Here is a 12,535-nt window from a genome sequence, read left to right on the forward strand (position 1 = left end):
AAAATATACGGGTCTGAATTGTCGGTCATAAAGGAATGTAACAGCCTTAATACAATAAGTTTGGTAAGGCAAAGAAGCAAAGGCAACCACATGTCAGCTTCCAAACCAGAGGCAATCAGCATGACGGTCCGGGTCTCCTTCTGGAGATTCCCGAAGGAGAAGGGGCCAACTTCTTCAGTTGCACAGATCTGATCGCAGTCTACAAATAGATGTCTGGGGGCAAGAAGCAGTATCTCTAGGGTTAATACTTTCCCTTCTGGAACCATATAGTTTTTGGTTTCAGCCCGTCTCTGGTAGAGACATAGGTGAGAGATTTGCATGAAACAATTCAAATGTTTTGTCAGGAATTGTTATTTCAGTAACCCATGCACATAGAGGATTTATTCCCACCTGGATGAAAATCCCTCGCCCCATTATCAATTTCAGAAACAGAGAAATTTTGGTAATATACAGTAGTTCACGTGGAGGCAACTCCATAGTTGGGTGAGGAGCCAATATAATACTGGATAAGTCAGGAATTTTACCTTCAGGCTCCTTATAACACTGTCATTCAGTGTTCTCAAGGCTACCATCCTTCAGCAGAAATTCAGTTAGGCCTTACCCTTTGGGTTAGCCACAGCCCCAGAGTACAAAAATGACTATGGCAATTTATCTCCTTCAGTAAAGGTTAATAAAATTGCCATACCTTGACCACCTTCCTATCCTTACACAAATACAGGAAAGGTTCTGTGTCATCTACAACATACAAAAGGCACGGGTGGTTCGTAAATGGGATCATCTTTGGTTCCGTAACATAACTCACGGTGGGGCTATACTGAATTCGAGTTTGCAGAAAGTTACCTCGGAACAAGATATCCGAGGCAAAACTAGGAGATTAGTTACAATGTCAAACAATATTGATTCACACAGCAATGCGAATGATGGGTCTGATGGTGTTAACAATACACATGATGATGGAGTGGGCATATTTCCAATCAGGACTGTTTCAGCATCTCCTCCATCTAAGGCCGCATAACACTGGATATGTCCAATCTCAACAAGGTTGGAAGTTGAGCAGTGTTGTACCTGGTTAAAATCTCCAAGAGCAAGACAGTCCGTGAGTACCAGGTGGTGTAGCCTGACCATATGGACAGTACACAAATAAGTAAATGGTACTGGCAAAAAAAGTTAAGAAGTAGCCTGGGGGCTACAGACATCCATCAAGATGAGAGGATACCTTTTTTCATTTTGGATATCAGGTGGAGAAATCCTGACAACAAATACAAGTTGTCTTGACTTATGGAAGCCATTTTTCCGGAAAATTATGCTTCCGGGGATTTTGGACCACAAAAAAAAAAAAGGTGCCTGCTAATAAATCTGTTAGCACTTCAGGCCATATACTGGCTCCCAATTCAGGTACGAGACATTCCTAAAGAAAGATCGGTCCAGATCCACAAGGACAGGACAGTAGTGTGCCTCAATTTTCAGAGAGGAACACGCAGATAAATAGCAGGGAAGGAGGTAAGTCGCATACTAAAATGCAGAACTCCATCTTCCAGCCTTGTCCTCTGGCTTTGTTTCTGGAGTCCTAAACTGAAGAGCTGGTTTCTCAGTCGACACGCCATTCAAAGAAATTAATGGGCTTTGCACCCTAAAGTCATTTTTAGGCTCTGCTAGACAAATGGGCTTGGCCAGAGATAATTCTCATGAAGTCCCATCTGAACAACAAAAGCCATAATCGGGTCAGGAACAAAAGAAGTGATCTTTGTGGATATCTTTTTAAAGGGGAATTTTATTTCTCCAATGTGTTTCTCAAATTATCCTGCTACTCAGGATAGGGAGGAAAACACAATAAAGATGCCAGGATCCTAATAAGTCCCGGCTTGGCCCAGAGGTTTACACAGATCCGCAGAAAATGTTGAATACCTTTTCTGTGTCCTCTACACCCAGACTAAGACGGGGTCCTTGATTATCACATATATCTGGATCAACTGTTTTGATGGCATGGCTTTTGAAATATATATACTGAGGTCCAGAGGATTCTCATAAAAGCTTAGAGCAAGGAAAAACTTCCTTAACTCGTAAATATCACCAAATGTGACAAGCTTATATGCATTGGTGCAATAAAAGAGGTATGGACCCAAAATCTTGGCAGAGTTCCAGGGTTTTTGCCATTCCTTCAAACAGGAATAGATAAAGGTTTAGTGGTGGCTTCCGTGGAAATACAAGTGTCCGCATTTGACTGTATGGTTCCGAAATAAATATGCCAAATTGCAGAATGTGTGCACTTTTTTCCCAGGGAATGCTGCGCATGCAACCTTCCCCTTTTCCTACTACAGGGTCAGGGAATCTAAATCTAATCCTCAAAGTCTGTCAAGTTGCTCTGTTTAAACCACTAAGTGAAGTGGATTTTAAATGGTTGCCAGCTAAAGATCTCGTTCGGCTGACTATATGGCATCAGCTAGAAGAGAGTCCGATTTAGGAGCACTTTCATGCTAATCTCCTTTTCTGATTTTATCCAGATAAAGTAGTTCTTAGGGTATCCGGACTCCAGGTCGACAACAAAAATGTCGACACCCCTTATGTAGACGCCAATTGGTTGACACACCTTAGGTCGACATGAGTTTTTCACATTTTTTTTCTTTTTTGGAACTTTTTCATACTTAACGATCCACGTGGACTACGATTGGAACGGTAATCTGTGCCGAGCATAGCGAAGGCACCATGCCCGAAGCATGGCGAGCGAAGCTGTGCACTAATTGGGGTTCCCGGTCACTCTACAAAGAAAACGACACCAAAAAAACTTAGACTCATGTCGACCTTTTTCCATGTCGACCATGTTCCTGTCGACCTTTTGTCCATGTCGACCTAAGGTGTCGACCAATTGGCGTCGACCTAAGGCATGTTGACCTTTTTGTTGTCGACCTGGAGTCCCAGACCCCTTCTTAGAACTAGGTCTGGGTATCTTCCTAAGGGTTGAGCTATATTCCACCTTAATGAAGATAATATGGTCCCGGTTTTTCAAGAATCGTGATTTTCTGTGGGAGATGCGTCGCTGGACGTAGTCCGGGCATTAAGTACCTACATGGATCGTACCAGTGCCATTAGACAAATTCTCTTTTCATCCTCTACAGTTTTCGCAAGAGGAGATGGCCTGTTACTAAACGGACGCTAGCAAGATGGCTTCGAATGACTATTTCAGAAGCATATTCTTAAGCTGATCTCCCTGTCCCGGCTAATGTCTCTGCTTACTATACATGCTAGGAAGGTCTTTCATGGGTAGCACAATAATGTGCTTGAGCAGAACAGATATGTAAGGCAGCTACATGGCTTCCAATAAACACATTCAATCAGACACTATGCCTGGGAAATCTATGCCTCTCATGATGCTCAATTCTGGCGTAAGGTTCTCCTATTAATCAGGAGCGTCAACACCACTAATAAATGCTTTGGGAAATCCCAATGTTATCCTGTGGATAACCTGTGGACCCTGCCGGAGAAATATACGTTATGGTAAGAATTTACCGTTGATAACGGTATTTCTCCTAAGTCCATAGGTTTCCACAGGGATCCCACCCTGACGCACCTGATTTGAGAATCTGTATACTCGCTAAACTCTTCCCTCTTGCATTGAAGAGTGTGCATGTGTGTTCTTCTCGCCTGAATAGGGTTCTACATAATGCTCCTGCCTATATGCTTTGGAAACAACTGATTTGACTAAGTCAGTGGGCGGGATTATATGGACGAGCCCGGGGCATTCTGGGAGGCCTGAAAGTTTGTGATGGTGCCAATCCGCTATCGCGCCATCATATCCCAATGTTATCCTGTGGACTTAGGAGAAATACCGTTTTCTCTGACGTCCTAGTGGATGCTGGGAACTCCGTAAGGACCATGGGGAATAGCGGCTCCGCAGGAGACTGGGCACAAAAGTAAAAGCTTTATGACTAGCTGGTGTGCACTGGCTCCTCCCCCTATGACCCTCCTCCAAGCCTCAGTTAGATTTTTGTGCCCGGCCGAGAAGGGTGCATGCTAGGTAGCTCTCCTGAGCTGCTTAGAGTAAAAGTTTAAATAGGTTTTTTATTTTCAGTGAGACCTGCTGGCAACAGGCTCACTGCATCGTGGGACTAAGGGGAGAAGAAGCGAACTCACCTGCATGCAGAGTGGATTGGGCTTCTTGGCTACTGGACATTAGCTCCAGAGGGACGATCACAGGCTCAGCTTGGATGGGTCCCGGAGCCACGCCGCCGGCCCCCTTACAGAGCCAGAAGAGCGAAGAGGTCCAGAAAAATCGGCGGCAGAAGACGTTCCTGTCTTCAATAAGGTAGCGCACAGCACTGCAGCTGTGCGCCATTGCTCTCAGCACACTTTACACTCCGGTCACTGAGGGTGCAGGGCGCTGGGGGGGAGCGCCCTGAGACGCAATAAAACACGTTTTAAACCTTATATGGCTAAAGAAATGCATCACATATAGCTCCTGGGCTATATGGATGCATTTAACCCCTGCCAGTTTTCCTAAAAAAAAAAAAAAAAGCGGGAGAAAAGGCCGCCGAAAAGGGGGCGGAGCCTATCTCCTCAGCACACAAGCGCCATTTTCCCTCATAGCTCCGCTGGAAGGACGGCTCCCTGACTCTCCCCTGCAGTCCTGCTACAGAATCAGGGTAAAACAAGAGAGGGGGTGCACTAATTGGCAGATAATACAAATATAGCAGCTATAGAAGGGAGAAACACTTATATAAGGTTATCCCTGTATATATATAGCGCTCTGGTGTGTGCTGGCAAACTCTCCCTCTGTCTCCCCAAAGGGCTCGTGGGGTCCTGTCCTCTATCAGAGCATTCCCTGTGTGTGTGCTGTGTGTCGGTACGATTGTGTCGACATGTATGAGGAGGAAAATGATGTGGAGGTGGAGCAATTGCCTGTAATAGTGATGTCACCCCCTAGGGAGTCGACACCTGACTGGATGGTCGTATGGAAGGAATTACGTGACAGTGTCAGCACTTTGCAAAAAACTGTTGACGACATGAGACAGCCGGCAAATCAGTTAGTGCCTGTCCAGGCGTCTCAAACACCGTCAGGGGCTCTAAAGCGCCCGTTACCTCAGATGGTCGACACAGACCCAGACACGGATACTGACTCCAGCGTCGACGGTGACTAGACAAACGTAATGTCCAGTAGGGCCACACGTTACATGATCACGGCAATGAAGGAGGCTTTGAACATTTCTGATACTACAAGTACCACAAAAAGGGGTATTATGTGGGGTGTGAAAAAACTACCCATAGTTTTTCCTGAATCAGATGAATTAAATGAGGTGTGTGACAAAGCGTGGGTTTCCCCCGATAAAAAACTGCTGATTTCTAATAAATTATTGGCATTATACCCTTTCCCGCCAGAGGTTAGGGCGCGTTGGGAAACACCCCCTAGGGTAGATAAGGCGCTCACACGCTTATCAAAACAAGTGGCGTTGCCGTCTCCTGATACGGCCGCCCTCAAGGAACCAGCTGATAGAAAGCTGGAAAATATCATAAAGGGTATATACACACATACTGGTGTTATACTACGACCAGCTATCGCCTCAGCCTGGATGTGCAGCGCTGGAGTGGCTTGGTCGGATTCCCTGACTGAAAATATTGATACCCTGGATAGGGACAGTATATTACTGACTATAGAGCATTTAAAGGATGCATTACTATATATGCGAGATGCACAGAGGGATATTTGCACCCTGGCATCAAGAGTAAGTGCGCTGTCCATTTCTGCCAGAAGAAGTTTATGGACACGACTGTGGTCAGGTGATGCGGATTCCAAACGGCATATGGAAGTTTTGCCGTGTAAAGGGGAGGAGTTATTTGGGGTCGGTCTATCGGACCTGGTGGCCACGGCGACGGCTGGGAAATCCACCTTTTTACCCCAGGTCACCTCTCAGCAGAAAAAGACACCGTCTTTTCAAACTCAGTCCTTTCGTCCCCATAAGGGCAAGCGGGCAAAAGGCCACTCATTTCTGCCCCGGGGCAGAGGAAGGGGAAAAAGACTGCAGCAGGCAGCCTCTTCCCAGGATCAGAAGCCCTCCCCCGCTTCTGCCAAGTCTTCAGCATGACGCTGGGGCTTTACAAGCGGACTCAGGCACGGTGGGGGCCCGTCTCAAAAATTTCAACGCGCAGTGGGCTCACTCGCAAGTGGACCCCTGGATCCTGCAGGTAGTATCACAGGGGTACAAATTGGAATTCGAGACGTCTCCCCCTCGCCGGTTCCTGAAGTCTGCTCTACCAACGTCTCCCTCCGACAGGGAGGCAGTATTGGAAGCTATTCACAAGCTGTATTCCCAGCAGGTGATAATCAAGGTACCCCTCCTACAACAGGGAAAGGGGTATTACTCCACGCTGTTTGTGGTACCGAAGCCGGACGGCTCGGTGAGACCGATTTTAAATCTGAAATCATTGAACACTTACATAAAAAGGTTCAAATTCAAGATGGAGTCACTCAGAGCAGTGATAGCGAACCTGGAAGAAGGGGACTATATGGTGTCTCTGGACATCAAAGATGCTTATCTCCATGTCCCAATCTACCCTTCTCACCAAGGGTACCTCAGGTTTGTGGTACAAAACTGTCATTATCAGTTTCAGACGCTGCCGTTTGGATTGTCCACGGCACCACGGGTCTTTACCAAGGTAATGGCCGAAATGATGATTCTTCTTCGAAGAAAAGGCGTCTTAATTATCCCTTACTTGGACGATCTCCTGATAAGGGCAAGGTCCAGGGAACAGTTAGAGGTCGGAGTAGCACTATCTCAGGTAGTGCTACGTCAGCACGGGTGGATTCTAAATATTCCAAAATCGCAGCTGATTCCAACAACACGTCTACTGTTCCTAGGGATGATTCTGGACACAGTCCAGAAAAAGGTGTTTCTCCCGGAGGAGAAGGCCAGGGAGTTATCCGAGCTAGTCAGGAACCTCCTGAAACCAGGACAAGTGTCAGTGCATCAATGCACAAGGGTCCTGGGAAAGATGGTGGCTTCTTACGAAGCGATTCCATTCGGAAGATTCCATGCTAGAACTTTTCAGTGGGATCTGCTGGACAAATGGTCCGGATCGCATCTTCAGATGCATCAGCGGATAACCCTATCTCCAAGGACAAGGGTGTCTCTCCTGTGGTGGTTGCTGAGTGCTCATCTTCTAGAGGGCCGCATATTCGGCATTCAGGACTGGATTCTGGTGACGACCGGATGCCAGCCTGAGAGGCTGGGGAGCAGTCACACAGGGAAGAAATTTCCAGGGCTTGTGGTCAAGCATGGAAACGTCTCTTCACATAAATATCCTGGAACTAAGGGCAATTTACAATGCCCTAAGTCAAGCAAGGCCTCTGCTTCAGTGTCAGTCGGTTTTGATCCAATCGGACAACATCACGACAGTCGCCCACGTAAACAGACAGGGCGGCACAAGAAGCAGGAGGGCAATGGCAGAAGCTGCAAGAATTCTTCGCTGGGCGGAAAATTATGTGACAGCACTGTCAGCGGTGTTCATTCCGGGAGTGGACAACTGGGAAGCAGACTTCCTCAGCAGACACGACCTCCACCCGGGGGAGTGGGGACTTCACCCAGAAGTCTTCCACGTGATTGTAAACCGTTGGGAAAAACCAAAGGTGGACATGATGGCGTCTCGTCTCAACAAGAAACTAGACAGATATTGCGCCAGGTCAAGGGACCCTCAGGCGATAGCGGTGGACGCTCTGGTAACACCGTGGGTGTACCAGTCAGTGTATGTGTTCCCTCCTCTGCCTCTCATACCCAAAGTATTGAGAATCATAAGAAGGAGAGGAGTAAGAACTATACTCGTGGCTCCGGATTGGCCAAGGAGGACTTGGTACCCGGAACTTCAAGAGATGCTCACGGAGGACCCGTGGCCTCTACCTCTAAGAAAGGACCTGCTCCAGCAGGGACCTTGTCTGTTCCAAGACTTACCGCGGCTGCGTTTGACGGCATGGAGGTTGAACGCCGGATCCTGAAGGAAAAAGGCATTCCAGATGAAGTCATCCCTACCCTGATCAAGGCCAGGAAGGATGTAACCGCGAAACATTATCACCGCATTTGGCGAAAATATGTTGCGTGGTGTGAGGCCAAGAAGGCCCCTACAGAGGAATTTCAACTGGGTCGTTTCCTGCATTTCCTGCAAACAGGACTATCTATGGGCCTAAAATTAGGGTCCATTAAGGTTCAAATTTCGGCCCTGTCAATATTCTTCCAAAAAGAACTGGCTTCAGTGCCTGAAGTTCAGACGTTTGTCAAAGGGGTACTGCATATACAGCCTCCTTTTGTGCCTCCAGTAGCACCTTGGGATCTCAATGTAGTGTTGAGTCTCCAAAAGTCACATTGGTTTGAACCACTCACCACTGTGGAATTAAAATATCTCACATGGAAAGTGGTCATGCTGTTAGCCCTGGCTTCAGCCAGGCGTGTCTCAGAATTGGCGGCTTTATCATATAAAAGCCCTTACCTAATTTTTCATTCAGACAGGGCAGAACTGAGGACTCGCCCTCAATTTCTCCCTAAGGTGGTTTCAGCGTTTCACATGAACCAGCCTATTGTGGTGCCTGCGGCTACTAGGGACTTGGAGGACTCCAAGTTGCTGGACGTAGTCAGGGCCCTGAAAATATGTTTCCAGGACGGCTGGAGTCAGAAAATCTGACTCGCTGTTTATCCTGTATGCACCCAACAAGCTGGGTGCTCCTGCTTCTAAGCAGACGATTGCTCGTTGGATTTGTAGTACGATTCAGCTTGCACATTCTGTGGCAGGCCTGCCACAGCCAAAATCTGTAAAAGCCCATTCCACAAGGAAGGTGGGCTCATCTTGGGCGGCTGCCCGAGGGGTCTCGGCTTTACAACTTTGCCGAGCAGCTACTTGGTCAGGGGCAAACACGTTTGCTAAATTTTACAAATTCGATACCCTGGCTGAGGAGGACCTGGAGTTCTCTCATTCGGTGCTGCAGAGTCATCCGCACTCTCCCGCCTGTTTGGGAGCTTTGGTATAATCCCCATGGTCCTTACGGAGTTCCCAGCATCCACTAGGACGTCAGAGAAAATAAGAATTTACTTACCGATAATTCTATTTCTCATAGTCCGTAGTGGATGCTGGGCGCCCATCCCAAGTGCGGATTGTCTGCAATACTTGTATATAGTTATTGTTACAAAAATCGGGTTGTTTATTGTTGTGAGCCATCTTTTCAGAGGCTCCTACGTTTATCATACTGTTAACTGGGTTCAGATCACAAGTTGTACGGTGTGATTGGTGTGGCTGGTATGAGTCTTACCCGGGATTCAAGATCCTTCCTTATTATGTACGCTCGTCCGGGCACAGTATCCTAACTGAGGCTTGGAGGAGGGTCATAGGGGGGGGAGCCAGTGCACACCAGCTAGTCATAAAGCTTTTACTTTTGTGCCCAGTCTCCTGCGGAGCCGCTATTCCCCATGGTCCTTACGGAGTTCCCAGCATCCACTACGGACTATGAGAAATAGAATTATCGGTAAGTAAATTCTTATTATCAACGCTAAGTTCTTACCATAACGTATATTTTGTAGATATCCTATTCCTCACATTGCCTGAAGTGGTCTCTATTCCACCTTTATTGGTGAGAGCCTCTTGGTTAGTGTGACATGTGACCTTTACTAAGCAGCTGGGTTTCTATGCACATAATTTTAATTCTGTACAGATTCCATGCTTTGCCTTCCCCACGAGTCTCCAGTGCCCCTATATTGAATGCCAGAGAAAATTTAGCATGTATTTACTTGCATGAAATCTTTCTCTCCATCCATCTGGGGATGGGGGACACTAATGTCCTACCAATAAAATAATATAGAAGTGGAGTATATGTTGTTGCCTGTCTACTGTTAAGGAACACTGAGGCAGCGGCAAAGAAAAATCATTGTTTACATTAGAGGTGTCTGTAGGGGCCTCTAAAATGAAAGCAAGGGTATTTGAATTACTCACTCATGACTGCATAGAGGGGTAGAAAGGGCTTATATATTTAATATGCCATAATGAATGCATAATCTAAGCAGCATGCTTTAACTTGGTTGCATGTGAAGGTTAACTGCCACTTCCTACATGCTATTCTATATATAACCAATATTGCCTATCTGATATATTAGGACTTTATGCAAAAGTTTCTCACGCAGTATTATAGCCTGAGAACCTGCAACTTGCATGATGCTTGCCTGCACATAGCTCTCGGTCACACATGCACAAACATCCTCTATTAATGCACAGTGGGCTGTGTTCTGGATGTTACCACTGCTGTAACATGTGCCTGCAAATGGTGTGCATAATCACCAGTACACTAGTCCAATAAAAATAAAAAATAGTATGACATGTAGGAAAGAGGCAGCTCCTGGGTTTGGTGGCTGAATGGAACTGTTAAAAAGCTGGAATAGGGGAAATGACTTTGTTTTTGCACTAAGTATTAAAAATAATATATATATATATATATATATATATATATATATATATATATATATATATATATATATATATATATATATATATATATATATATATATTAAAATATATCTAATTTTTACGCAAAAATACTTCTTGGGTGGTTCTTATTTTTCTTTGGTGATGGCTAGCTATTTGACAGTTGGTAATTCTTCCCGCCCTATTACTAATTGCTTTCCAGACCCAGCTAATTCATGAAATTGCAAACTTAAAGGCATTAGTTGAAAATTCAGAGGTGTCCAATCAAGAGCTACTGGTGAGTTTCCATGATCTTTCCTTCCCTTTTTTTCTTTTTTCTTTTTTTTTATGTTAAATAATTGGTGAAAACTAAAATGCTTTGTTCAATTGTACCCAGAGTTTCAATATTACTTAAGTATTATGTATGTTTCCCTACTTGGATTGTGATTTAATATGCTGGAGTTATAAAGCAAAGGCAACTTTGAATATACATCTAAAGCTGGGTACACACTTGTTTGATCATCCGGGGAAGCTCGACCAGACTGACACAATCTGACTGGAGACCAATGTGTAATGTCTGCGTATACGCCTGTCCAATTGTGCTGCAGATCTCCAAACTTCATTTACTTAAATCATCTGACAAAAGGATTGTCACCTACCTACTGCTCTTCCAAACTTTCAAACTGGCTGCCACTCGCAAAGATGAGTTGGACAAACGGGATCAGTACGAGATCCCAGCGGTCAGGAGACAGACGCCAGGAGGCCGACATCCGGAATCCCAGCGGTGAGCGCAGCATGTCCCCTCGTGGGCTCGCTACGCTCACCACGCTTTGGGCCCATTAGCGAACTTCGGTCGCCACAGGTTTCTATTTCCCTCCAGGTGGTGGCGTTGACCACCACCAGAGAGGGGTAACCAGCCGGCGGTCAGGACTACAACCGCTGGTATTTCAGCTGGTGTCTGGTTTCTTTGGTGATTTGGTGCTCTAGCTTCTGGAGTTTTTAACAGGTTTAAAAATCTTTTGACAAGATCAGATAACCAAGTTTGGATGAGCGTGCACTCTACCACTGGCTAATGCTGGGTACACACTGGCCGATATATTGCCAGTGTGTACCAACGATATGTCTGTGAATGCCGTCGTTCAGACATATTGCGTCGGCCTTACTGCACACACGATGACTAATATATCTACAGATATATTGGTGGATTGTTGGGTGTGCACGGGTGGTTAGCCAACTGCCCGTAAACATGCTGCAGCAGCCGGCGGTGATTGAAGCTGAACTGGGCGGGTACATGTAAATGCCTGCCCAGTTCGTGACGTCAGTCACAACTGATTGAGCAGTGTATATGCACAACACACTGCCTGATCCGGCTATAGATATCTGAAGATCCATTGATCTGCAGATATATCTACCAGTGTGTAACTAGCTTAACTGGTTTGAGGTTGAATTGGCTGAGAATTGAAGTGTGCCCAGCTAAAAGCACGGCAACAGGACTAATTCACTATTTGGGTAATTTTTGTTTTTTTCTCTTCCATTTTTTTTTCTTTTGAAGGCATCAGATAAATACAGTGAAAACCATAAACAGAAGTCTAGATATAGGGGTATATGCAATTCACGGCGAATCGCGGCAAATTATCGCCGTTTTTAAATTCGACACAATTCGACAGGTGAATTCCGGCAGGTGGCTGCCGGAATTCACCATATTAAATGAAAAACGGATTCGACAGTCCCGCGGGCGAAAAACGGCCGATTTGCCGGATTTTGCCGCGATTTAAAAAAACAGGAAAAACACGGAAAAAAAATGGCGTGGGGTCCCCCCTCCAAAGCATAACCAGCCTCGGGCTCTTCGAGCTGGTCCTGGTTCCAAAAATGCGGGGGGGAAATTGGGCAGGGATCCCCCGTATTTTTAAAACCAGCACCGGGCTCTGTGCCTGGTGCTGGTGCAAAAAATACGGGGGACAAAAAGAGTAGGGGTCCCCCGTATTTTTTACACCAGCATCGGGCTCCACTAGCTGGACAGATAATGCCACAGCCGGGGTCACTTTTATGCAGTGCCCTGCGGCCGTGGCATTAAATATCCAACTAGTCACCCCTGGCCGGGGTACCCTGGGGG

General features: G+C 46.1%; 1 protein-coding gene across 5 annotated transcripts in view; it reads left to right on the forward strand.

Moving 5' to 3' along the window:
* The window catches only part of CENPE (centromere protein E), a 635,458-nt gene that overhangs the window by 286,165 nt on the left and 336,758 nt on the right, over window positions 1-12,535 (forward strand). For all 5 annotated transcript variants that reach the window (XM_063918152.1, XM_063918161.1, XM_063918167.1 and 2 more), the window contains one exon: window positions 10,646-10,720. In XM_063918152.1, the coding sequence (XP_063774222.1) occupies window positions 10,646-10,720 (75 nt within the window). The remainder of the gene's footprint in view (window positions 1-10,645; window positions 10,721-12,535) is intronic.

The sequence above is a fragment of the Pseudophryne corroboree genome, chromosome 1, assembly GCF_028390025.1.
Source record: "Pseudophryne corroboree isolate aPseCor3 chromosome 1, aPseCor3.hap2, whole genome shotgun sequence".
Lineage (NCBI taxonomy): Eukaryota > Metazoa > Chordata > Amphibia > Anura > Myobatrachidae > Pseudophryne > Pseudophryne corroboree.